This window comes from Myodes glareolus, chromosome 24 (genome assembly GCF_982192425.1).
Source record: "Myodes glareolus chromosome 24, mMyoGla1.1, whole genome shotgun sequence".
Classification (NCBI taxonomy): Eukaryota; Metazoa; Chordata; class Mammalia; order Rodentia; family Cricetidae; genus Myodes; species Myodes glareolus.
Genome location: NC_142049.1, coordinates 25,786,101 through 25,813,271, shown reverse-complemented (window position 1 = coordinate 25,813,271; position 27,171 = coordinate 25,786,101). Strand labels below are relative to the sequence as shown.

The following is a 27,171-nucleotide window of genomic DNA, read 5'->3' as shown; positions in this document are numbered from 1 at the left end:
TTAGAGAGAGGAACCCACGCTGGGAGCAATAAGTCCATTTAAAAGCCCTTTATTTAAGAGGAACAAAGATAACTGACAAGCGAAGTACAGAGACATCTCAATGAAATTTCCAAAGAAGAAAGAAATCAGAGGCCAAAGCAAATGCGAACTGCGCTGGATGGAACAGGCCAGCACTTTCCTCCGCCTCAGAAAAAAAGGAGAAAGGAAAAGACAAAAAAAAAAAAATGAGAGAGAGAGAGAGAGAGAGAAAGATGTGGTTGTCCAAGGGGCTGTGGGTGTTAAGGACCACAACCCAGACCTAATTCTGAAAATCCATGGTCCTGAGAAATTTAAAATGGCCAGATGAGCAAGACAGGGTCTGGTGGGATTGAAACAAGGTCAGTTTAGGGCAAGAGGGCTAGAAGTTTTGCCCAACTCATGAAGGCCGCCTCTGGTTGGTTTTGGTGGGATCAGGGTGTCCGAGGTGAGGTGAATGGGACCTGAAGATGAGACTCATCTCAGAAGTGTGGTTTTTCTAGAATGGTGCCCATAGTGTCCAACCAGGATCCCAGGCCTGTAAAATCTGGTCAAAGCCAAGACATTTAAGCTCCAAAATCTGCAGACTCAGGAAAAACCAAGAAGGGTGCTCGGCACTTACTGGTGGCCTTAGGGCAAAGTCCAGACACTTCATCCTGCCTGCGGAATTTCTCCTCCCCACTTCCCACCTGCAGATCTGTAAGCCAGGTACCCTACTCTCCAAGAGAGAAAGATCAAAGGTCTTTGACAGAGGAAGGAGGTGAGAGACACCAGGAGATGGATGAGACCCCCCCTCTGGTCCTCCCAGTTGGGAGTTAGCCCCGACGACCCGACCTGCCTGCCTAGCTTGTGAAGGGGCACAGCAGCTAATGCCCGCAGGGGGTCAAATGATTGTATTTGGGTGGGTGCTCGCCGACAGATTTGCTGAGTAAACCTCCCTTGCTGTGCTGAAGGCGAATCCCCGTTGATAAATCCATCATTACCGTTTGGATTCAGGGAGGCAGCCGCGCCACTAAATTCATCTTACATTTGTAGCGCTTTAATAGACATTTATTAAATGCTTTTAGAGAGAGGCATGGGGCGCCTGATTACATCCTAGTTATAGACAGAACATAAAGACCCACGTTAACACCCATTTGCAGGAAGGAAGGAAGAGGTGGGGAGGGTTGGTAAGGCAGAGGGATGAAGCGTGGAGAGATGGGGAGGGCGGGGGCCATCGAGTCTGGGGTTATTAACAAGGCTTGCCTGCCGAGACAAGGCACAAGGAGAGAGCCACGGGAAGTCTCAGGCTGTGGAGGGAAGCTTCCTCTCCTCTAGCAGCTCCGGGTTTCCCTTCCCTTGTCCCCATCAGTTTCAGCATGGGGGTCTCCTATTTCCTCTGTCAGAGCATAAGGGATGCCTGCGATATCTCTGCGCCTCTCTTCACTTTATTTCAGGCCTCTCCAGCTAATCTAGAAAGAAATAGAAGGGGTATTCTGAACTTCAGAGTCCTAGGAACCCCTTTAGGGCATCTACTGCCTCACACTAAACCTTCAGCAATATAAGCAGATGTTTCTGCCGCCTAGCAGGGTAGCCCCACTGGCTTAGAGGACTCTTTGGCCTGGCAAGTTGTACAACAGGATCTCTCCTCTGGCCAGCACCAGAAAGGACTCCGATGCCCACTTTTGAGCACTGGACCATCTTTTAACTGGAAAGTTGTCCTGGGCTAGCTCTCTGACCTACACACACACACACACACACACACACACACACACACACACACACACACACACACACACACTTGAGAGTTGAGCCTGAAGGGGTGACTAGGCCATTAAAGGGCCTCACGCTACCCTGAGAGCTCCAAAGGCCTCGCCCTAATGGCTCAGTGCCTCTACTTGGACATCCTTGTGATGGCTCTCAGCTTGTCCTTACTCCTTGGGGACACAGCCGCCGACCCCATCCCGGAGAGCAGCGCACCGATCTCTTGGCCCTCCCCGGCTCCTGGTAAGGAGCACTTCCGCTATCTCAAAGTTGCCATAAGAAAATAAATACAAGTGACATTGTACTGGGCCAAAGCTCATTAGTTCGTTGTCCAGGCCTAATAAAGGAACAGAAGCGCAAATTATAGAGTTCAGCTTCAACACACGCTCTGTCACCCGAGATCAACGTACCGCGAGCCTGATCCCAATTGCTCCGAACTTGCTGTACAGTTCGCCCCCTCCCACCCCCTCCTCACGAGCAGGAGGTTGGGTGGAAAAATATAGTTCCAAAGGGAGTAATGATCAAGCTTTTCCTCTCGGAAGCCTGCGCCACCTCATTTCCCATCAGTAATCCCAATAAAATTAACGTCGTGGCTGCAATTGAAAAGAGGAGAACCCGCGACACTCCTGAAATAACACATTCTTCCTAGCAAAAGGTAAAAAGCAAAACGGCCCTTTGTTCGGCTAATTAACGAAGGCCCAACTCCGAAAGCACATGTGTTTGCCTAACTAATCACAAGCATGTTTCTTTCAAGGAATGTCATTTTCAGGAGCTACTGGGGTGGGGGCTGGAGAGAGGGACACCTCCCCCATAAGTCCTTTTCTTTTTCTTTTCTTTTCTTTTCTTTTCTTTCTTTCTTTTTCTTTTTTTTTTCTTTTCCTTGGGGGTCTCTCACTCTGGCCTGATCCAAGCAGCCCATCTTTCACACCTTTCTTCTCTTTTGCCCAACCCCAGAGGCCCAGTAGTAAAGGACCTCCGGCTACCCCAAAGCCAGACCAGCAAGTCACCAGGCGAGGGGGAAAAAAAGTTTTAATGACACAGATGCCATATTAAATGAGGCAGTTTTACAATTTACGTTGAATAGGACGCTAACTTATTACAAGTGTGTTATCAGAAGGACGATAAGATTTATAACTCGGAGAGTCAGCTTTGCGCCTTAATGACAATGGATGCAGGGGAGGAAATCTGTTCTGGATTAGAGGAGCTAGGAGTTCCTTCCCGGGTTTTCAAGTCTTTACGGATGCATCCAAGACGACCCAGACCCATACCAGCCTGGCCCTTTGTGTCTCCAGAAGGGAAGATTCTACCTTTCCTCTTTCACCAGGAAACTGGCTATGCTTGTGGCCTTAGCCCCTCGCTCAGTTTTTTTTTTTTAACCCGAAGCGTGAAAGAGAAAACAAGAGAGAAAGGAGACTGAAGGGGTTGTGGGGATGAGAGTAGGGTGGCATACAGTCCTGAGCCCTCTCCTTCCCAGCAGGCGAACTCTTCCCCACTTTCTACACCATACAAAAGATAGCTTTCCCCTAAACCAATACAGTCAACAAACTTTAAAAAACCGGGGTCCTATTACAAACCAACGCCCAGCACTAACTACTTTAAAATTACTGCATAATTAGATTTAGTTGAATTTCACCATTAATTAGGCAGCCACACTGCAGGGAGCCTTTGAAATCTGAGAAAATGGGAAAAATCATCTGAAGCACGTTTTTGAAACCCCAACTTCAATAAATTTTGACGGGACCTGGAATTCAGAAGACCTCCCTTTCCCTCCCAGGTGGTTGATAGGGTTCCCCAGGCCCAGGCTAGGTTTGGAACTGGACCGAGAAGACAACTTCCACCATCGAACCAGAGCGGATGGGTCCCAACTTAGGGTCTCTGAAGAGGACTGCAAAGACTTGCTGGGAGGCCCGTCTGTCCCTTTGCCTGCTCTTAAAACCTACTAGAGGAAGACATTCTTCCTCTAAAAATGAGTGTCAGCCAGTGGTGCAGTCCACGAGGGTTCTCACGTAACTGGGCCTTGCGACCACCCTCCTGGATGCGGCCCTAGGCCCTTCTAGGTTCTACTCCCTAGTTAAATCTCTGTCCGAAAAGCTACCTTTCCCTGAACTTTGATGAGCAAGTAGCAAGTTGTACCATGCAGACAGGGTTCGCAGCTCCCCCCCCCCCCCCCGCCCCAGCAGGTCCCAGGCCCGCTGCAAGCCCAGAGCAGGCTTCGCTTTAATGAGCGCGGGGAACTGACCTAGGTCTGTAAATACTGGCTTCTCCCCCTCCCCCTATACCATTCAAACACTTAAGATCGTTTGTGGATACCAATTTTTATTCTTCTCGTTTGGTTCTGGGAGGAGAGGGGGACATGAAATCAACTCTCCTGAATATATGAGGGGGTTCCAAAAACAGAGGTTAGGTTTCTGGGTTACCAACATCTTTCCTACAAACGGTATTTGCTTTAATTACAGAATAATCGAGGACTGCTTTCACTTGCCAGCCAGAGTTTAAAAGAGGGATTTCTGCCTGTAGACCGAATGGCCCTTAGTCCTCCCCACAACACACATCCCTTTTTTCTTCCTTCTTTTTGGTAACCAATGTGTTTTCTATTACCCGGCCGTGCGGTGCCTGGCAGCCGGAGCTCGCGGTGCAATGGGAGACGCCATGTTGGCTCAGCTCATAGGACCAAGTCAAAAGCGAGCTTGCAGGCAGAGTTTTCACACGCTCGAGCTCCCCCTGACCGTCCCCCGCCCCCGCCCCCGCCCCCCGCCCGTCGCCTCTCGGTGCACGTCCCGGGAGAGCAGCTGGGCGATCTCGGCACCCCGGACTTTCCCGGGCTCCGGCCGAACACTGCGGCACTGGCGGTGGGGGCGGGGGGCGGGGGGCCAAGCACTTTCCCGGAGCCGCTGCCAACTCCGACCCGGTCCCAGGCGCCTGCCGACGCTACCACCAGGCCGTCGCCAGGGACCCAGCCCCGGACGCCGCCCGCTAACTTTGAGCCCCAGGCCCTGGTCCCCGCCACCAACACCCCCACCCCCCTCCCCACCCGTCCGGGCCAAGCTCTACGTGAAAGGCCGAGGCTGGGCGACCGCGAGCCGAGCAAACTGGCTAGAACCAACCCCGCCCCCCCCTTCCCCCGAAGCTCAATCTTCTCCCAGGTTTGTTTGAAAGTGGCAAGAAGGAGCGCTCGCCCCTCTCTCTCTCCTCGGACCATTGTTGCATTTCGCCTCTAACTGGGTTCTCTCACACCACCGAGCGCCAGAAGGAGGGGGAGTGGGGTTGGGAAAAGAAATAAAGCGAGCTCAGATCAGATGGAGGAGGGAAAAAAAAAAAAAACAGCAAGGAAAAAGAGACACTTAAAGGGAAAGAGTCGCCATGTTTAGCAGCCTTTTTTTTTTTGCCTTTTTTTTTTTTTTAAAGATCTCGTCAATTTCACACAGAACGCACTCGCTGGGTCCCAGCCCTCGTCTTTTGTCTAATTCAGTCGCAGCAAAGATCTTTTGTTCTAACTCAGCGTGAAAAGAAAAACTTTCTTTAAATGCAATAAACTTAAACCGAACTCAAGACTCTAAACAGATCCTCCCCCAGCCACTCTAAAACGTATACAAGGGGTTTTGTTTTAACCCGCTGAAATTTTCTGAGTCCTGTTTTTCCTGCCTCGAAGACCCCCAAGCTCATCGCTGAAAGTTAGAGAGAGCAAGAGAGAGATTTTTTTTAACGCCTAGAACACATACTTAAAGCATAATAAAACAGGGACTGTCTTTTGCTTTGAAAATCATAAATTATAATTTAATGCCAATAATAATTTACAACAAATGGCTGTTTACAATAAACTAACACAAAACAAACAAGGAAAAGGGCCTATGTTTTACTTAGTAGAGAAAACTTCACACACTCAACATGGATAGCACTTGCAAGGGGAGGGGGATAAACCACCAACAAAACCTCCATCTAAAGGTCAGATGCTGTGCTGTAAAACATACTTCATATTTATAGATATGTACAGAGAGAAGAAGGTGAGGGTCAGAGGGAGAGCCCTGCCTAAATGAGGCAGAGTTTTCAGGTCTGTGTGTATGAACCAGAACTGAGCATCAAAGTTTAATGCACTTTGCAAAATGATCCCTTTCCTTCCACCTCTTTCATCAGCCCCCTCCCTCATTTTCAGATTAAACCACAACATGGTAAAAGCATTGTCAGGGAGGGGAGCTCGGAAAGTCTAAATAAGAACAAATTGTAGGCTCCCAGCACTGAGTTTTTCCAAACCAGGAAAGAAGAATAAGGGACTGAAACAAATTGTAGACTTTCCAGATCACTCAGCACACCCTGTAAAGTTTTTTTTATAGTCTCTCTCTCTCTCTCTCTCTCTCTCTCTCTCTCTCTCTCTCTCTCTCCTTTAAAAATTGGCTTCCAAGAATGAAGGATCCCAAGAGCAATGCAGACTGTACTTATACAATCTGAAATGTCCAAATGTCCATGGGTTTTTATGTACAGAACTCCAATGGAAAAGCTTCCCTTGACCTGTGGTCAAGCTCTCAGAGACTGAAGAGGGAGGGGGAGGGGAAAGGCAGGCCAACTGCAAGTTATCATATATACATAAAAAACAGACCCTTCATCGCTAGCAGCTACATCACTGTATTCAAAATCCTCTCAACAGCCACACTAGATGAGAACCACAGAATTTTTTTTTTTTTTTAGAAAAATCACACTTACTTAAGGAAAAACTCATGGAGAACAACTGCCCTCTATTTACAGTGCTGTGATTAGCTTGCTTGAACAATCCTCTGCATAACTGTCAGAAATGTACAAAAGAGCATTTTTTTCTGATCATAAAATAGATACTGATCTCAAGATTTCTAATACTTTTCACAATACCCTTTCCTAAGCAGGCACTTATGTGTGACAAATATAAGGGCCTCTTTTTTTTTTTCCTGGAAAATCCATTTTTAATTAAAAGGAGGATTAGGTGAATGGGGGTGGCTTACTATATCAGTGTGGCACTTCCTAAAACCATAGATAAACCATTAACTTCGGCTCCCCCCACACACACCCAAATTAAACAGGCAAATACACTAGTCTACCTTTGAACAAACTGATTGAGGGGAGTAAACAAATGGGGCCCCGCTGGCTCAGCGAGGACTCACAGGGGCTCAACTCGATGGAAAGACAGTGAGTGGGGACAGCCAAGCAGGTTTCAGATATCAAATAATATTTTAATTTCTGAATACTTTCAATTTTCCTTGGAATATAACACACAAAGACTCGACCAAACAGTTCAGTTATTATAACTTTTACAGTATACAGAAATGTTGCACTTAAAAAAAAACCTTCAGTTTTTTAAAAACACAAACTGTAAACTCTAAGATACTGAATCAATCACGTTACCTATAAGTGCCAACAGTGTTATTTTGTCATGCTGATTTCAATGGTATTTTTTAAAAAGGGGAAATATCAACAATTATAATACAAAGGGCTTGCAAATATACAAACAGATATAGGATTCATAACAATTCAAGAACTAAGGGGGGGGGGACCCAATTCAAATTACAAAAGTTCACTTTTTATTCAAAACCTCAGGTTGTGTCTTGGACACATTCCTTGGCTGCCAATAAATTCCACAGTTCCTTCTCTTTCTTAAAATATTTTTAAAAAGCTAGGTTTGTCTTGGTATGGGGAGGGGTAGGGGAAGCTGTGTTGCATGTGATCCTCCAGCTTGCTGATTAGAGTGCTCAACTTCACCTAAAAAAATTTGGCCACCACTTGTAAGTGCATTTCCATCATCTCTGAGTTGCCTTTTAAAGTTTTATGTCTTCCTATGATATTTTCATGGACTCAGTTTTAATTCTTGCAGAACATATATTTTAATGATACACAGTTTTTTAAGAAGCCAAGATTATATCAAAACTTATTATAGAACCACAGAAAAACTGGTTTGGAACCAGAAAAGTACAAAAAAAAAAAAACCAGCTAGAGGTACACAGACACAGGACAATTAATAATTTGGAAAAAAAAAAAAGACTTACTTTGTCCATTCTGCTAATTTTCTCCCAATCGCCTTAAATGCACTTTTAGCAATATTTTTCAAAAATTTACCAAAAAGAAAAAAGACTAATTTCCTTTTTATACAAAAATGATAAGTAGCAAGTTGTTCTGCCCAACACAGGAGTTTTCTTTTTTAATGCATTCTGTAAAAGTTCGTTTGACAGTCTCTCTCTCTCTGAAATTCACAGTCCATTAAATTCTTCCCCTCTTCTTTTAGCAAACTTGTAACATCCTTTCTTAACAGAAGGAAATTAAGCAAACAAAACCAGTCTTTTGCCTTTTCTTTCTCTCCTTCACTCCCCCTTCTTATTTTGATTTATTTATTTATTGAATTGCCATATACGGCCAGTTAAAACTGCTGCCGGACAGTAACATATCCCGGATGAGGGTTTCGATGGGGGTTTTACCTACCAAACGGACGAAAAACAATTGCTCTATGACTGAGGAGGAGACCGTGCGGAGGGAAGGGAGGCGAAGCAAAAGCTTTCCGAACCGCGTTGGCTGGTTGGGGTACTGGCTCCTGACGTACTCTTCCAAAGCACACTGGGACTTTTCCTGCAGGCTTTCCACATGGGCTACATCAGACAGACCACAGGCATCTGGAAGAAAGTTAAAAAAAAAAAAAGTGGGGAAAGAGGAAGAGAGAGAATCCATCAGATTAAGAGGCCTGAAATGGGTCACCTGAGGTGCGCACACAGTGCTCTGTCGAAGTGCCCCATCCAGACTTGGAGCAAATGCCTAGACACTGAAAACTTCAAGGGGGAGAAAGAGGTGACAAAGCTTGAGATGGTCCTGGAGTGTTTACTTTAAAATAAAACACGCTTGGGTGCTACAGGCTTTCATTGCCCCAGTCCTCAGGCTGGGTCACTGGGAGGTCCAAGAAAAAGTACATTGGTGTATCTGGCCCTATTTAGTACACAGAACAGACAGACAAAACCAGTATCACCAATGCTTCTTCCCCCATCCTCTGAATTTGGCTTATTATATAGTGTGTATAGGGAGGAGGGGTGACAACCTGGCCCAGCTTGCAGTAATGGCGTCCAAGACCCAGCCTCAGATTCTCCCCAAAGAGAGGGACTCATTTTTCTCCAGTCTTTGAAACTGATTTAAGTGGCCCTTTAAAACTGATCTTGTCAGTTTAGCCTATTGAAGGGCAGCCATGCAAACTGTGATCTCTCTGTTCATTTGAGCTGTTTCTTTCCCCTCCTTTTCTTCTCTCTCCCTTTTCTCCCACCCCCCTTTATTTATTTTTTTTAAAGCCCAGGTCTCTCCAAGAAAGCATCCCCCCTCCCTGTTATCTTCAGGAAAACACTTTTCTTTTTTCTGATACGTGAAAATTACAATAGGTGCCTTTGAAATGAGAGGCTTCTTGGTGGAGGCGGTTCAGGTTGTGACCTGACCTTCCAGGGCTCCCCAGACAAGACTGGGGTTAACACATGCATATTGTGAATCATTAAAGCAGTTTTCACCACCACCTCCACTCCTACCACCAGAACACACATGCACCCTCCTCCGCTCTGCCCAGGACTCCATGTGTCTACAGATGCCTAGGTGTCTGTGGTCAGGAATGAAGAGATCTGTTTGTCTAGGACTTCTTCCCTCCTCACTGGTACTGTGTGTCTCCCTCTGCATCAGATAACAGGAACCTTTATCTCTTTGTGAGGCCATCTGCATTCTCCATACAGGCCTCCACATCTTCAAACAGTTATAAATTAAACTGTTTCGACAGTACCAGGCATTTCTTTCCTTGAAAGATCAGGGGGTAAAGGCAAAGAACCAACAATGGCACCAAGAAATTAACAGCCACCTCCACCATCTGAGGTTAGGAGAGGGGGGGTGAGGGCAGCTATGGGGTAGGTCTAGTGTGTGCCAGGCAAGCACTCTAGACATGAGAAGCCCATGAGGAGAAGAAACCCTCTCTATACAGCTCTGGCGTGGCCAGAGTGCTGCCCTCTGATTGATTATCTAAGACTTTGGAAGGTAGGGTTTAGGGTGACTGGGATGGTGTTCTATGTGAAAAACAGTAACTCATCCAAGAGAGCCCAATGAGAAGGAGCCTGCAGTAGGCTCAGCTAATGATCTGGTCCCCAGATTTCTTTGGACAACAAAGAAGAAATTGTAGTCCTTTCATCTGTCTGTCCTCTAAACTTACACATCTCTCCTAGCTTTCTCACTTAAAGATCTGGAGTGGGCAACTAGGTTCCAGGCCCCTGCCAATGTCCAAACGTTTGTTATTCTTAGTCAGGAACCCCCAGTCCCTTCTCAGCCATGACAAAGGAATCAGCTGACAACTTAGTGCAAGAATGTGAAGGGTGGGGGTGATTTCCACCCACCTGGGCTATGGCTGAACTGAGCCTGGAGGCAGCCAAAAGGCTCAGGTGTGGCCCGAAATGGAAAGCCAGACACTTTCAAAAATCATTTGGCCTCAAGAGTTAATGAATATCAGATCTATTACTCACACAGGTTAAACTACATGCAAACTAATTAGATTTCCTAATGCAGTCAATGACGGTTTTATATCTCCAGCAACATTCATATCCAGCCCAAGTTGGCACACACTGTGGCTTGCTTGAAAATTGCCTTAAGTGTTTGCCTGAACAGGGGAAGCCAGAGGCCAGTCTTCAGCCCCCTGCAGACATTCTTGGAATTATGGTAGTCCTTCCACCCCTCCTGCCCTTTCTGACAGCACACCCCTTCTCCTGGCAGTCTGCATTATTTTAATGAGAAGGCGATTTCGAAAACTGCTGCTCTCAGGTTAGGGATGCCTGGAGCCCCAACTCCTACTGAGTTCACAAGCAAACCTTCCCCCTGCAGGGACAAACTTTCTCCCACAGAGATGATGCCAGGGCTGCAATGTGCCCAGGGGGCATCTCCTTGAGGTCTCCGACAGGGTGCCAAAAAATAAAAAAAGAAGAAGAAGCAGCTGGAGCTTGAGATTCCCTGGGGGCCAACTAGGCCCAGAGGGCCTGGGCTTAGGGAGGAAGCCTACCAGGTTGGGTACTGAAAGAGAGGAAGGGGCCTAATGTCCCTCTGGGAGTCAGTATGTGGAGCATCCTTCTGCACACCAGGACCAGCCAGCAGTTATGATAAGTTCCCACTTCAACATACACTCTGCAGTTTGACCTTTTAAAGGGGAAATAGGGCTGGCCACTTTTCCAGGCCCTAACTCTGTCCTGGTAGTTCTTGGGTCCCTGGGAACAAGTCTCTATCCTACCTGAGGTGAAGAGGACTATGGCCTTGAGGCAGCTGTACTCGGCTGAATCGACGTGCAGTGCCTTGAGCTTCTCCACTTGCTCTTGGAAGATCCGTATGTGGTCCATAAAGGCGACCACCCGGTCGGCCGACATGGGCGAAGCGTGCAGGCCAGCAGCGGCAAGGAGCGGGGCGACATGGAGGGGCATGGAGCACTGCGCCGCATTCAACACGAACAGCTCGCTCCAGGTGAGGCGAAGAAGGGCCACCTGGTCCGTGATCTGCAGGTCAGGGAAGAAGGGGATGTTCCGGGCCCACTCAACGGCGCTGAAGAGCATCCGCGCGGCCAGTTCGCAAATGTTCTCGATGCCCATGATGTTGTTAGGCTGCATGCACTGGCTGCCGAAGCGAGACGTGGGGTAGGGTTCCGCGCGCAGCAGCAGGGAAATATATCCGGACAGGTACGAGTGGCAGTTGAGGGGGTCCCCGTTGGTCAGCGCGAACTGCCCGTGGGTAGGCTGGGTGGGCGGCATCCTGCCCCTCTGTACAGCTGCAGGGAGGAAAGAGGACACTTCACAGTTAATGATCAGCCTTGGTCTGGCATCTTTCTACAAGACCCCAACCGGTCCCAGGCCTTAGAACAGCGCCAAGAACCAGGCAGGCCTGCTACAGCCGGGCGTCCGGCAACCACTCCTCACAAATCACCTCCCAGGCCGGCTCTGACCGCCAGAGCTCAACACTTGCCTGAGAGGCCCTTCTGGGGCTGGTCTGCCGAGGACCCAGAATTGGTCACTTTGCCTGGGGGTCCCCGAAGCGGGATGTAGCATTCTGGGGGCACCTTTCTTTCTTCTTCCCCCTGTTTTTCAGCTAAACAGCTGATATTTCTTATTGATTGGAGAAGGAACGGGAGCGGAGCGTAGGGGGAGGGCGAGACGCTTTTTGTACAAGACATTAAGGTTTACCCCAGATGGCCAGTGGCCAACCCCCGAACGACTGTCCCCAAACCATGTAACCTCCACTCCAGTACAGGAGGAAAACCCCGGCGAGAGACAGAGTCTAAGTCCCGCGTCTTTGCCTGATCAGTGAGCTCGGAGGAGGGGAGACGAGGGAGAAGAGGGCGGAGAGAGAAAGAGAGGCCGGCAGAGACGAGAGGAAGCCGGAGAGAGGCAGGGAGCCGGCGGCGGGCGCTGGCGGAGCCCGGGCAAGGCCCGTGACGGCCCGGGAAAGCCAGAGAGGCTGAGGCTCCTGCTGTTATCTGACTCTGAACCGAGTGAGTCGCTCTCGCAGAAACACAAAGAAACCCCGGCTTTGGCTCGCCCCAACCCGGAGCCCGCGCCCCGCGCGGAGCGCGCCATTGGTAGAGCACTGTTCCCGGCTCTGGGCGAATTTTATGTCACAAAGACCCAGCTGGTGCAGAGCGAAAGCAGCGGCCCAAGGTCCCTTGTCCACACTTTCCTACTCTCTACAGTGCTCTCTCTTCGTTTCAAAAGTGAAAGGAAAAAAAAAGAAAAGCAAGAGGTATTTTTTTTAAAGCAGAATGTTAATCCATAGAAGGGTCACATGAGTGCTGCCCAGGAGGCAGCGTTAATACGGCGAAGTGCATAAAATTGCCATTTGTAATTTGAACCTTCTGTACAAAAGTACAATCTCAGGTTGGTTTTTTTTTTTTTTGAGAAGGTGGGGGTTGGGGAGAGGGGTAAGGAGGAGGGACATATGTTGAACATGCAGGAAAAGCAAGGAAAGAGAGAGAGAGAGAGAGAGAGAGAGAGAGAGAGAGAGAGAGAGAGGACTTTAAAACAACAACAAACAACAATCCATCCCTTGCAGAAAGGTGAACTCAATGAACTCTCAATCAATGCACAGGAAAGGAAATGCAGCCTGAAGAGAGAGTGGAGAAGGAAAGTCTGCTAAAGCGAGCGGACTGAAGGATGGGGGCTGGGGGTGGTCAGGGTTGCAGTGCAGACCCTGCTCCTAGTACCAAATCCCCTCTGGCTGCAACACGGAGGGCTTGGGGCTTCTGTGTCCTTACCCAGAGCAGGCTAGCCAAACGCACCCAGGGCCCCGGGACCGCGGGCGAAGGGGGGAGAAATGAGAGGCCGATACCTTCCCGTCTCATGCCCACTTTGAGGCACTTTTTGAGGCGGCAGTACTGGCACTGGTTGCGGTGGTGCTGGTCGATGGGACAGTTCCGGTTGGCGCGGCACGTGTAGCTCAGGTTCCTCCGCACGCTGCGCTTGAAGAAGCTCTTGCAGCCCTCGCACGTGAACTGGCCGTAGTGCTTGCCGCTCGACTTGTCCCCGCACACCACACACTCGATGTGCTGCTGCTGCTGCTGCTTGTCGCTGCCGGGGCCGCCAGGGCCGCCCTGGCCGCCAGCCGCTGTCTGGGCCGGCGTGCTGGCCGGGCCCCCTTGGCCCGGCGTCTGTGGCGTGTGCGGGGCGCCAGGCGGCGGGCCCGGCACGGGCGGCGCCTGCGAGGCCTGGCTGCCCTGAGAGCCGGGCACCTCGTCCTGGGGGTCGCGCCACGTGCTGACTACCATTGCCATATCTATGGGGGCCGCGTCCGGACTTCTGCTCCCCTGGCTGCGGGCGGCGGCGGGGTGGCGGCGGCTCCCGGGTCTCGGGCTCCTGCGCGCCGCCTTTTGTGTGTGCGAGGGTGCGAGAGGGCGCGGGAGGGCGCCCCGGGTGGCTCAGGGCTAGTTGATTGAGGTTGGTTAGTTTTTCCTTTTTTGTTTTTGCTTTTGCAAAGTTTTGTCGATTGCTTGTCTGGCCCGGTGTGTTTGTTTTGTTTGTCTCCCTCGGCTCAGCTTTGTTGGTTTCGGGGGGCTTTCCGTCAAGAGGGGAGGGCAAGAGGACAGGGGAGAGCGAGTGGGAGCAGAACGTGGAGAGAGGGAGGGGAGGGAGAGCTGCAAGTCGATTGTCTGGCTTCAAGACAGAAGTAGGAGGCCAAAAAAAAAAAAAAATCTCTCCAAAGATCTCGCTCGCTCTCACTCTCCCTCCCTCTCTCCCTCTCTCGTTCACTCTCTCGCTCTCAGATCTAGTGTGCAGCGGAGGAGTTGGAGGAGGAGGAAGAGGAGGAGGAGGAAGAGGAGAAGGAGAGGCGACTGTCCGGGGGCCAAGTCCAGGGCAGCCCACAGTCAGCCATTCAGGAAAGCCATCGAAATCAGGAGGACTGGGAGAGCGGAGGCGCCGGGCGCGGGCGCGCCCTGGGGGCCAGGCAGGCCGGGGCGGAGACCGGCGGCCCGCGAAGTGGCCGGAGCTCTGCCCGGGTCCGGGGGAATCAGCATGAAAGTGGTCCGCGTCCGGCGCTGCGCGGCGTCGTCCTGGCGCTGGGCCGCCGCCGCCTCCTGCCCCGGGCGCCTGGCGCGCGCCGCGCTCGCTCCGGACGCCGCCGCTCTTGGAGGCCGCTCGCTGCTCCCCGTGGGCCGCCCGGGCCGCCGCCGCCGCCGCCGAAGCCTCCGGGTCGGGCCCGGAGCCGCCGCGTCTAGCGCCGCCGCCGCCGGTGGAGTCGCTGCTGCCGCTGCTGCCGCCGCCGGAGCTGCTGCTGCTGCTGCTGCTGCCGCCGCCGCCTCACACACATAGGGAAAGAGTCAACTCGCCGGCGGCGGGGGAGAGATGATAAGAGAGAAAGGAGGGCAGATCAGCACCTAGAAGCGCATCCTTCGTGCGCAGAGGGGGGAGAAACGGAGAGAAAGAATGAAAGAGGGAAGAGCTGCGCGGCACCCGGAGAAAGGAGGCAACTCCGGCAGAGGAGGAGGAGAAGAAAACACACACGCGCGCACGCACGCACACACCGCGGAGAGAAAAGAGCAGAATCAAAGTGATCAAATATGCTAAAAAGGGGGGCGCGGGAGGGAATGCGATTTATAGGCGCCGGGGCTGGCAGAAGTGGCTTCTCCGCGATCAGCTCACTGAGCTCTCTATATAGTGAACTTTGACACGACTGCTGCAACTTAGCGCACGTTACCATGGCGACGGCGCGCCTTATAAGGCAGCCGCCGGGGTTGGCCTGGCCCGGCGCGCGCGCGCCGCCCCCTCGCCGTCATTGGCCGGAGCGCGGCGGCCCCGCCATGGCGGCAGCGGGAGCAGCTCGGTCCTAGTGCGAGCGGCGTCGCCAGTGCCGCGCGGGGCGCGCGGGGACGGAGGGGGGCGGGGACGGGTGGCCGCGCCGCCCCAGCCACCGAGCGGGGGGATGGGCCCGGGCGGGCCCCGGAGCTCGGACCCCGCTCGCTCCGCACCCGGCACCCGAGGTTACCGCCCCGGCGGCTAAGCGAGCGCGCAGCGCACACACTACGCCTCTTAAAGGCTCCGCGAGAGGTTGAGGATGGAGCCGAAGACTTAGTCTCTCGCAACTTGGCTTTGCAACTAAATGCGCGGCTCGCTCTCCACCCGGGACTCCCGGCGCATTATGTAGAGCCCACGATACCAAAGACGGATAGCGCTTCCTTCTTCTTTGTAAAGGGGTACGCAACGGAGGTGGCAAGGTGCCGGGATCTGAGCTTGCTAAAGAAATATTTGGCTAGATCCGTGTGGTGGCAAATCCTTTGCTTAATGAGCTCTCATCACTTGCTCAGTTTAGGAGCTCTTTTTGGTTTGTTTGTTTCATGGGGGAAAGAAGCCGTTCAATATCTGTCTTTTTCTTTGGAGGCTTAATATTTTATAGATTTGTGGCCTGACATTTTAATTGCTCAAATGGAGCATCTCGGATGCTGAGAAGCACAAGTAGACTTCACCTCATTGTCATGACGCAATTAAAATAAATTCCCCTCAACTTTATCCTCTCTCATTGGTTTTAGCTAACTGGCCAGCCAGTGACCTGTCACACACCCGGTCATGAAAAGAGGGCAAAAGACCTTTCTGTCCGCTGATGGACAGGCGCAGGCAGCCGCTCAGCTTCGCCTGTGCACACCCTCCGTACACACATGTAAAAGCACATGTATCAGATGCACATTTGTCAATGTACACAGACAAAGACATCCAAGACGATGCTTCTAGGTCATAGAACAGTTGAATACGGACTTCACTGTTCAAATTCTCTTTAAACATCCATATAGTCATCAAAACACACCGAGAGAGTCTGTTCCCAGTTGGAAATATCACCAACAGAACTCACAAGAACCACACACAAACCATATTCTTCCTCCATAGAGTCACGGTAGGAAAAACCACCTCACAGCCTACCTCACCCTGCTCAGGATGCTCAAACCATTGATATCGCTGTGTCTTTGAAAGTGTGCCTGAGTTTTAGACATCAAATATATAGAACCACCCCCAGGACACATTACATTCCACTGACTACACTTGCTGTTTGATTAGGACCAGTTAGATGATTGTGAGGATTCCACATTTGTGTGAGAAATGTGTGTCTAATAGGGAGTCCCTTGCACCAAGCCAAAACTTAATCCATAAGTCAAAATGGTTTTTCAGCAATGAAATTATTTTCTCACAAAAGATGCTGAGCTACTGGGGGGAGAAAAAAGAGGACACCACAAAGAGTGAATTGAGAACTTCACAAGAGCATCCTTGACAGCATGAAAATTTGGCAATATAAAGTGACTTCAATAAAAATAAACCTGTCCAGTAATTGCCATGGATAGACTGCTCGTACGGGCGGTTTCTTTTACACGCACAGGCAGGGTGTGAGATGAGGAGCACACGAAGATGTGGGCAGACAGAAGCTGGCTTTTTCGGCAAGGAAAAAAAAATCCTATTTTTTAAAAAAGTCCTTCTTAGCCTTCTCTTTTTTTTTCTACTGAAATCACATATTGCACTTAAGTGGCAGGTGCTGTAATTATTTGAATGTTTTAAGAAATAACAAGCTATAGCAGGTACTAGACTATCATAAACCTGGTGTGTTAAATAAGGTGGCCACACAGTGAGGCCAGGCTGAGCGTTTCTGGCTGATTAGAGATACCACATAACTTTCTCCTACAGAGAACAAGAAAGAAAGAGGGAGAGTAAATCAGAGAAGTCTAGATTTTTTTCTTTTAATTTTTCTGATTTGGGGAATTATCTGATGCTAAAAAATATCAGATTATAGAGGCAAGCTCAGCATATAGTGAGCCTGAGGTTGACACAGGAAATCTAATAGGTATTCCCATCTCGACTTAATAGATGAACATAATTGATTAAAGAGAAATGTTAATCTTGCCTTGCCAGTGCAGCCATTTTCATGGCAAGATTACTTTTTGCACACACACGGAGGTGATTTTTGAGGAGGAGAAATTTCATACATGTATTTATATATGTGAATGTATATATATGTATATATATTGAAGGCTATAATTTCCTTAGGTAGAAAAATCAAAATTTTCCCTTTTACAGAACTGTAGCCAGCTAGACACACGGCCACACAGCTACCATCAAGTCAGGGGTGCTTCACTTTGTATTTTTGGGCTCATTTAGCTATAGAAATGCTATTTAGAAGGGGAAGAAAAAAATCACCATATGAATTGTAGTTAATTTAATGAGTGGACGAAGAGACAGGACAGCCATACTGAGGAATTTTAAAAAAAAAGCAAAAATATTTTTAAATGCCCTTTTCAAAGATGCTCAGTTGTCTTAACTCTAAGATTTAAAAATCTTGACTAAAAGATACATATCTACATATTATTATTTTTTAAAAACTTAACCAAGCCTTTGACTACAAATGTAAATTTATTTTAATGAGAATTGTGGCAAGCTTTATTTGACTGGTCAAAGTTAGGGAAAAAAACATTTTTCTTAATCTGAAAAAAAAGTCCCTAACTCCCAGGAATATGGTTTCCTTGCAGAAAGTGGTTGGCTGGTCTGTAATTCTTTACAGATTAAATCACAATATGAATACAGACCCCAGCAATGCCGAGTTTAACTCTGAGCTCAGTAGAATCCAGGATCCATTGAATTTCTCCTTTCCCTCAATCTAGTCGTGTGTGTTTTTCTCTTCCACCACACTGGAGCTTCGTGAATAGGGAAGGGGCTTCCATTGTGTCCCTCTGAACTTCCAAGTCAATGCAATTTTTAACCACTGGCTTGTGGTACTTTGAAAATCACCAGGGGCTGTCAGAGTTGGGTCCTCTGAAAAATTTACAGTGCTAAATCAGAGCATATGCTGGGAGGGAAAAATTGCTTAAGATTGGAGCAAGTACAGTATCTGTCTGCCCCCTAGTGTAAGAGTCCTCGCTGCCTAAAACCCAACTTTATAAGAAAAGGAGCCCTTAAAGGGAAACGACTTGGGGCTCATGTAGGCATAGGAGAATGAAACTTCTGTACATTTTAATCTGAATAATTCTTCAGGATTTAAAATTATTTGTCTGTGGCTTGGTTGGACTGCACTCGGATCTCCGGCTCTACGTTTCTCGAGTCACCGGTGAAGGGATGATTTTTTTTTTTTGAACTGGGTTTATGTGCGTCCCCCTCACCCCTCCTCTCTTTTTCTTTCTGCCTCTGTCGTCTCTCTCGCTGGCTTTTTAAAAATGAAGAACCGTTCCATGATCATTTTGCACACAGCACAGAATTGCTTCTTAAGTCAGCCCGGCGCGGTTGCAATAGACAGCAAAAAGGTAAAGCGTTTGCCTGAATTCAGCACGCCAGCACCACCACCCCGCCCGATGGTGAGTACCCTTCTCCTTGCGATTCTCCTAGCTTAACAGAGCTCGCCTTCAGGAACCGCAGCCGAGGGCGCCGGACAAGGGCTTTGGTTCCTGCCCGTCCGTCCGCCAGCCCGCCCGCCCGCCCGCCCGCCTGCCTGCCTGTCTGTCAGCTGCACAAGGATGCAAAATGAAGCGCAGAGGCAATTCGAACAGGAAATTCTGTTACCTAAAGCCAGCATAGCAGCAGCCCCTTTGCTAACAAACCCAGTCATTTGCTGCTTGGACAACCAGGCTTCTAGGACTGGTTTTCGGTCAATTCTAAGGAAGGAAATGAGTTTGAGAAGACAGGATGAGGAGATGGGAGGCAACCGCAGTCTTTATGCTTCGGTTTAATCATATTTTGGCAGCTTTGCAATTGTATTTCCCCCCCTCTCCCACCTCTGCTACCACACACATGTAATAAAATATGGCAACGCACTGAATTGACTGCCCCCCCACCCCTTCAACCACAGTCCAAGGCAATGCATACACGTTAGCAAACCGATTTTCTGGAAAGCCCCAAGTCATCCCCAAACCCACATAGCACAAGGAGAAAAGTGAGAAAGAGGAGAAAGAGAAAGAGAAATACAGTAAGCAAACATACCAAAACCATATTTGCCTTGTTCAAGGTCCCAAACGGCTTGCATCTTCCTTCTAAACTGGAATAACTCTCCTTTAGTTTGGCTTGGCGGGTGAAATAAACGTTTTGTTGGCCCCCTGAAAAGATGTGTCTTTGATAATTAAAGAGACTCTCCTCCACGGTGTTTATCTAAGCGATTGTGCAAACTGATAAAAAAGTAGGCATTAGTCTGCAGGGAAAAAGAGGAAAGGTGAAGGAGAGCTCTTCCACCTCAAGGAAGTGCTTCCCTGTGTACCAGGCGCTCTCAGCCTTTGGAAAAGCCTGCACACTAACTTTAGAGAGAGACGCGGCTTCAGGGAGCTTTGTACATAGCTGCTGAGGAATGCAAGCCTCGCCTTTAAGAAAAAAAACCCCAAACCGTAGGTAGGAGATGTCTGGAGTGATCCTTGTCTCTCATCTGATGCCTTAGAAGGAAGAGTGCGTTGTTACACCTTGTTTGGGGCTGGAAAGAGGAGACTTTAAAAACACCCTTCCAATTGAAAAAAAAAAAATCTCCCAACTTAATGAGTTTAGTCGGAGGCTGGAGCAAACGGCTCAGCCTTAGCAGAAAACCGCAAACAACTATAAGCAATATTGCAAAGCAAGACAACTGGAGGCACAGCCAAATTCCACTGTTTGGGGTCGAGAAGGATGGAGGCTAATCCTAAAGCAAGTTGGAAAAAAAAAAAAAAAACAGAGGTGGGAGAGGAGGGGGAAAAGCTGCAGCCTGGTAGACTGGCAGACAGGGTTCTCTCACCCTGGATCAAAGATAGAACTTGACACAGGAGGCCAACATTTTTTCTTAGGAATCAGTTGGAATCTTCATTTTCTACTTTTAACTCAAGTCTCCCCCACCCAAATGATTTTTCTTCCTCTCCACTGTGGATTAGTGCCTCCCTCTCCTTTCTACTGTCCATTCTAGAACTTTCCAGAGGAGGAAATCTATCTCTTTTGGGGGAGGGGTTCCCCATTTCATGCCTCCAAATAATGAATACTTAATCCATTCCCTCCCTTTATCAATTCCCCCCCCAAGACTAAAGGAAGCCGAGATATAATAATGAGCAAAAATTGAGAATAGCCTGAGTTCCTTCTTTCAGTTTAGTACAGTTTTAACTAATGGATTTTTGTTGTTGTTGTTGTTATTGTTTTGTTTTAAGAGAAGAATAATGGGGAAACATGGATCTTTTATTTTAGGAAACTGTTATGGTAAGATGAATGTCAGACTTGACAAATGGAACTAGCGCTCCTCACTGCTTCTTGTCCTTGTCTTAAACAGGAATTAAGTTAAACACAGTGCTGAATGTTAATTACATGTTTACTGGCTAATGAAAATTACAAATGGTTTTGCCACCTCAAACAATGATGAAAACTCTGAAGACACTGTAATTATATACTTTGAGGGAAATAACTCAGAATATTGATCATAAGAAGTGTAAATCTTTTTTTAACTATTCATTAATACCATAAATATGGGCTACAGAAGTTTTTCCTTGCGGTTTGTCTCATCAGTTACACTGAGTGGATGGCTGGTGGGACTCCTCCCGAGAGGAGGTGAACTCTGTCTCTCAGAAGGAGGCCACGTGTGTGACTCAGGAGTGCCCCCTCCCTTCCGCCCCGCCCCCTTCATCCTAGCGGAAGGTCCAGTGATCTCCAAGAGGGAGGCCCGGCTCAGGGCAGGTGAAGGTGATCTCAGTCTGGCCTCTCTCCTCTCCTTCCCTTGCCCTCTTCTCTCCTTCTCTCCCCCCTCCTTTTTCTTTTCCTGCCAGGTCTGATCGATGACCACCTTACCCAGCCTGGGCGTCTCGGATAACCTAATGAAAGACCAATTAGACCTGGAAACTCATCGCCACCCCAGAGATGCAGTCCTGACCACTTCAGCTCCCTCCTTCAGAGGTGGCTAGGGCAGTTCATTGTCAGGGAAGGGGAAAAAATTAGGGATGGAGGTGGCCATTGGGTAAGGTGACTTAGGCACTGAACCAGAACTGGGTTTCGGAGAAATTATTTTGTGGTCGTTTTCTTTCAACTTTGGCCCGATTTAGAACACTGGCAGCCACTCCAATCTTGAGGGTCAAAGGTGAGAGATGCACTAACCCTAAAAGGCAGGCCCGCCGTGTCCGAAAGGCCAATCGGGCAGTGGCATGGGGGTGGTGGTGAAAAGCCTGCGTGGCTCTTAAAGGGATGGGGGCGAGAAACACACATGCAGGAGTCTAGCCCCAAGTGCACGTTTAAAGTGAAGTATGGAAGATTTTAAAAGAAGTGTTCAAGGCTTGTGGGACTGGAGTTCTCCTTTTCCCTGAGAATTCCCAAGGCTCTGGTCTTTGTCTTAGAAGGAATGGGGTTTCTGAATGGTGTGAAAGGGACAGAGAGGGTCGCTTCCAATCGATTTTACTTGTCCTTTCTGCCTTTTCGGATCAACGCCCTTCAATGGACACAGAGGTGCTCTTTCAACCAAAAGCTTGTGCTACATTTTCTGCCTGTATTGGTGCTAAATACAATAAGCATCTGGTAGATTTTCTTCTCTTTGCTCTCCAAAGCTAAAAAAGAAAAAAAAAAACCACCCTAATTAAATTGTTTTTTTTTTCTGGACAGTCAAGACGGACCAATTAAGTATGCATTAGTATAAAGATAGACTGCCGATATAGCGTTTTAGAAAGCCACGGTGATGACAAAGGCGAGGGCATTAGGGTGTAGGGAGGAGTGCCTGGACCCAGCCTGGTCGCACCTTCTTCTCTGGGCCCCAAGGGAATTGCAAAGGCCCAGGCCTCAGGTGAGAGGAAATCAGGCCACTTAACAACAGGTGGCCGGGGTTGCGATGCAAGACTTGGAGACCCGAAACCCCAGGTCTCAGAGGAGAGGAGCCTCCTGAGGAGTGGCTGGATATTCCTCACAGACGACAGCTCCCGCAATTTAGCAGTCCCAGGTGGCAGGAATTATAGTGCAGGACGAGGCCGTGCAGTGCCCACTCTGCACCAGGCCCACTTCCTGGGGTCCCCGGGTCAAGGTGAGCCTATGTAATCATGAAGTTGTGTGGCTACGCCCGGGGTAGGCGCTGACACCGCAGCCACCTGGACCACAGCCCTCTGGCTGCCAAGAGTAGCCCCCCTCCCCTCAACACTTCACAGCTAAGCGCCTTTTTTGCTCCCACGGAAAGGGACATCTACGGAAAGTTCCCATCAGACGACCTGCGCGGTCCGACTGGCGACAAGGACAAGATGTTGGCGAAGTAGAAAGGCCAAGGGGTCACAGAAACGGTGGCGGAGAAGCAGGTCTCTAACTGTCGCTGCAGCTCTGAACTCCTCCACCTCTTCTCCGCCCTAGGAGGCATTGGGCGGGCGAAGAGCCTCGGGTCCCAAAGGGGACGACTGTCAAAGCAGGGGCTGGGGCCTCCCTGCGTGGCTACGCAGATCTCTGATAGGTGGTCCTGGGCCACGGGGACGCTAGCGCGTCTCACGGTCTCCGGAAGGGCTCGCGGGGTGCACAGAGCGTCCTGACAAGGGAAGGGGGGAGTGGAGGAGACCGTGGCAGCCTGCGGGAAGGGGCTGAATGTCAAAAGTAAAAAGGTTGAAAAGGCAATTTTCCAGATGCGCTTTGTCCCCCCCCCCCCCCCCCACTTCTCTCTTACTTGGGCCTCCCGCCCGGGCTGTAAATCTACGGCCGGAGGCCAGGACACCAGGAGTTCCCCCGGCGGCGGGCCCGACGCGGCCCCGCCCGCAGAGCGCACACCTCCCGGTGGGCCCCGCATCGATCCAAAGCCTAGCTGAGGATGTCACCGCACTAAATATTTACTGATCACACACGAATAGCCAGGGCTCGAACGATTTTCCTCTGTGAGGAGAGCGCAGAGAGCAGGGTAAATCATTTTATTAGTGTGGATAAAGCCCAGAGCACACTCCGGGCTGGAGTGTTTTAAGATGTGTCTTCAACGGGATGAAAAGAGTTAGGGAAATCGATACGGAGTGATTAGAAGCCCCCGGGGTGACGAAGGGGGACCTGACTTGCGGGGATTTGGCGGGGTGGAGAGGGAGGAAGCCAGCCCCGAGGGGAATCGGCAGGACCACTGCCTAGGAGCTCCAGCGCAGGCCTTGGTCCCTCTCTCCTCGACGGGAAAGGTGACAGAGCATCAACGGTAAGAGTAGGGCAGCCCGGCTTCACAGATAGGGCTGAGTGGGCCACTGCGGAGGGCCGAGGGCTTAGGAGTCACCGGCTCTACACTGGGAGTGGCAGAGGCCAGGTGGCCACCGGAGTTGACGGCTCGCGTGGAGCGTGGACCGCGGACACGTTTCATCGCTTGTAGTGTCTCCAGGAAGCCTGGGTAGCCAAGGTGTGACCCCAGTTGATTGTATTCTTATCCTGGCATTTTGGGGACGCCTTTTAGATAGCACGCCAAGCTTCCCCAACTTTCTCCTGGATCAACCTCCCTCTTTGATCTTATTTAGCATCTTTAAAGTAGCTCAGTCTCACCGACTGCTTTCCCTGCTACTCACCCAATGGCCGGGAGGGCCACCGGGTAGCGAGGCACCCCCCTCCCCTCCGCCGCTAGAAATTTGCAAGACCAGCGGATTCCAGGTTCGCTTCTAGGCAGGTGAGATGAAGAGTAAGGCCAACGAGGATTAAGGGAAGCAGCGGGACTGTGGGCTCTTCCTCTGGTTCACAGGGAAATCAGTTTTCGCAGGATCAGGCTCCACCCCAGTCGTTGGGGACCTGTCTGGGGTCCCCAGATTGGATTCTGGGAGCTAAACTGGCCGAGGTAGAAAGTCTTGCGGTTCATGAGGCGTTGGGTAAATTTTACTGGTAGGGAGTAGAAAACCTTCTCCGCAAAGCCACCAGCAATGTCGGCTCGAAAATGGATTTTTCACTTCTTCAAGCGCGAGTCTCGCTACTGTGAACAAGCGTAGACCTTCCAGACAGCTGTAAACAACCTAGAAGGCGCTTATTTCTGGAGGTGGAGGGTTGGGGCAGAAGGTGAGGAAAGAGAACAATTCTTTGCCTTTTTCCTCCTTCTGATCTTTTCCTCAAAAGGCAAGAAAAAAAAAATCTTTCAAAAGAAACCGATAGCTGCCTACTGTGTGTATGCGTGCCCACACGCTTCATGTGCATATGTATAGAAAGGCGGTCTTTCCCATTGCTCGATTTGCTTAGCTGCTTGGACTATTCAGGTCAGGCTACCCTGCGTGTGCTTCGGCGCAACAGGAAGCGAGCTGAAAACTCAATTCACCACTTTCCAGAAGGGAGATTTTTTTTTTTTTTAATATGAATCCCAGTGGATTAGAATGTTGTGTTCAGGTGTGAGGCAATCAGCCTCCAGCTCCCTCCTTGGTAATCCTGATTCCTGCTTGGAAGCTGGTAGCCCCGCTGACCTAGAGGAGAGTCAGCTTGGTCTCCATTAACCCTTATTGGTCCTGACTACAGAATCAGGGTTAACTACACTATCTGCCCAGAGATTGATTTTAAAAGGAATGTAAGGAAGGACATGAAGAAAGAAAAAGGAAGGGAGAGGAGGGAAGAAGGGAGAGAAAGAGAGGAGTGGGAACAGTTTATGCACTTTGGCTGGAAAGATTTTAGAACACTTTGCCCTTCCCTTACGCCCCACCCTATCTTCACCCCACCCTACTCCCCTGCAAGCAGGGGTTTCATTCAGAGACAACAGTCTCATCCATCAAGGCGGCAATACTCCAGGGGGATGGACTTTAGGGAATAAGAAAATAGGATGTAGTGAATTCCCCCTCCCCTGTTTAACTGACCACCCAAATCATCAAATCACTTTAAACCTCTCTCTCTCTCTCTCTCTCTCTCTCTCTCTCTCTCTCTCTCTCTCTCTCACACACACACACACACACACACACACACACACGATTATCCTGTAAGAGATTTAAAAAAAAAACAAATCTCAAGGCATGGTTTACCTTCTCTCATTGAAGTAAAAGAGAATTTAAAATCATGTCAGCAGCCGAATTATAGCCATAAAATCTGAATGAGATTAGGAACATCCATTCAGCTGGCTTCAGATGTGGTGGCATTTCTGTGGGTACCAAGATGATGGGCTTGTACAGGAAGGTGCAAGCCCACGGCAGAGGTTCTATCTCGGTTTGAGAAGTGCCTTGATGGTTTAAAGGTTCACATACTCAAGCATTAGATAGAGGCTGTCACTCGTGTGTACAGTCCTGGAGGCTGGCAGAAGGCAGTGCAGAAAGACTTCTGAAAGAGCCCTCTGGAAGCATCAGTGTTAGGAGAGAAGCTGAAGCAGCCCAGCAAGGGTACTACCTTTATGACTTGCAAAACCACAAAAAGGCACCTCCAAGTGTGAGCTTCAGACTTTCAGTGGGGAGTTTTAGCAGGGTATTTAAGCACACAGTAGACATCTTTGGCCGGATATATTTATTCAAAAATTCAAGACTCCCCCCCCCCGTTTGTGTGTGTGTGTGTGTGTGTGTGTGTGTGTGTGCATGCTTTCTAGCAACTGGTGATTTAAATCTTAAATCCTGGACTATAGATGATGGCATCGGAAAACTTTCTGCCCGTTTTACCAAGCCTGGTATGGGCTAGCCATGATTTCAGTATTAACAGTGCATTTCAAGTTACCTCCTGCTGAGGAAGCTCCAAGGTCATCTGAAACCATGTGAACAGCATTTCTCACTTAGACGTGGACAAAGTCAGGGATGATGACTGGTCTCTACATATTTTCATTATCAATCGCCTATAATGAAATCTTTAAAAAAAATGACAGTTAATTTTTGCCATGTAAGAAAAAAGGAAAAATATTAACTGATGGTATCTAGTGCTACATATTAGGAAGGAAAATATCCAGGAAAATTAATATTGTTAATTAGCTGCATGAACGAACTTCAGGCAAACACCAGCAGCACAGCAAATGAGGGTTCATTTGATTTCAATTCCTTAAACTACGCACTCAAGTAAACTTCAGAGGGAGCAATAGAATTTAAGGATTCACTTTTTCCTTTAGGACATTTACCGAGCTCCAGTTTCAATATAAATACAAAACTTGAGAATAAGTTGATGGCCAGAAATTGATATACTGCCATATAGAGGGACACTATATAGTACTCTAGAGAACATTTACATACCTGTATCACCAGCTTTTCTTCTCTTCTTCAAAGGCCACTGTTTGGAAATGTGTAGGTACTTGTTAAAACTAAAGAAATTCCATACAGAATGTAAGAAGGTTTTTAATATCACGTTTCATTTCTTGGTAATAAGAAATATTATCTTGAAGGCTTTCAAGCCGTATATTTGAAAACTAATTACATTGACCCTGTTATTTTGAGTACAAGGTAGAAAACAGTAAATTTCCCATCCATCTATTAGAATTCATTATACATTGATAAATTTTATCTAAGAGATTTCTACATACATAACAATGTATATACAATGTATATACAATGGTGAATTGATTGAGATGATGCTCTTTCAACATTCAAAGTAAAACTGAAGCCATTAAAGGAAAAAAATATTGATTTCAGTGACAGATGTCACACTGGGTATTTCTTGACAGGACCACATCACATCATATGTCAAATGTCAAAGACAAGAAGTTAAAAATTAAGGAAGACTATGTCTTTGCTTATTGTGTGTTAGCTTATTTACTCCCAAACATGTACAGTTTTCTGTTGCATATTTTCTTGTCATTGTTGGTTATGTTTTCAAACACTAAAAAGAATTTAGTGTCATGAGATTTCAGCGCTAAACTGTCTTAAAAGTCATTTTTTCCTTGATAGACTTGTCTGAGTGGTAAAGACTCAGCTTATTTACCCATTGATTTTTTTTCCCCAAGTGATTTTGGTTAATTTAATGGCCTTCAAAATAATGTATTATCTTGCAAAAGTCTATTTTTCCTATTTACATTAGAGTCAAATAAAAGATGTCTCATCTTTTTAAGGCTGTATAGTTACTGAAGAACTACTATTTCAACCTCCAGGGTTTTATTACAAAAAGAACTCCCAAATTGGTACTT

General features: G+C 48.6%; 1 protein-coding gene and 1 long non-coding RNA gene across 6 annotated transcripts in view; one reads left to right on the top strand and one right to left on the bottom strand.

The window, feature by feature from the left end:
• Positions 1-6,932: 6,932 nt before the first annotated feature.
• Positions 6,933-20,024, bottom strand: Nr2f2 (nuclear receptor subfamily 2 group F member 2). Of its 4 annotated transcripts, none has more exons than XM_048434820.3 (3): positions 19,188-20,024; positions 10,997-11,524; positions 6,933-8,381 (listed from the first exon to the last, which is right to left on the bottom strand). In XM_048434820.3, exons 1-3 carry the CDS (start codon positions 19,228-19,230, stop codon positions 8,107-8,109), a joined length of 846 nt encoding a protein of 281 aa, XP_048290777.1. In that variant the 5' UTR covers positions 19,231-20,024; the 3' UTR covers positions 6,933-8,106. The 4 variants fall into 4 exon arrangements, with proteins under 4 accessions (XP_048290777.1, XP_087757683.1, XP_087757684.1 ...); XM_087901557.1 differs by lacking the exon at positions 19,188-20,024 and adding an exon at positions 13,078-13,656; XM_087901558.1 differs by lacking the exon at positions 19,188-20,024 and adding an exon at positions 13,004-13,027.
• LOC125400709 (uncharacterized) overlaps positions 17,078-27,171 on the top strand; it is a 46,645-nt gene continuing 36,551 nt past the window's right edge. Inside the window, exon 1 of one of the 2 annotated variants that reach the window (XR_015736414.1) lies at positions 17,078-18,565. This is a non-coding gene — a long non-coding RNA (uncharacterized LOC125400709). The remainder of the gene's footprint in view (positions 18,566-27,171) is intronic. The other variant, XR_007232065.3, reaches the window with a different exon arrangement.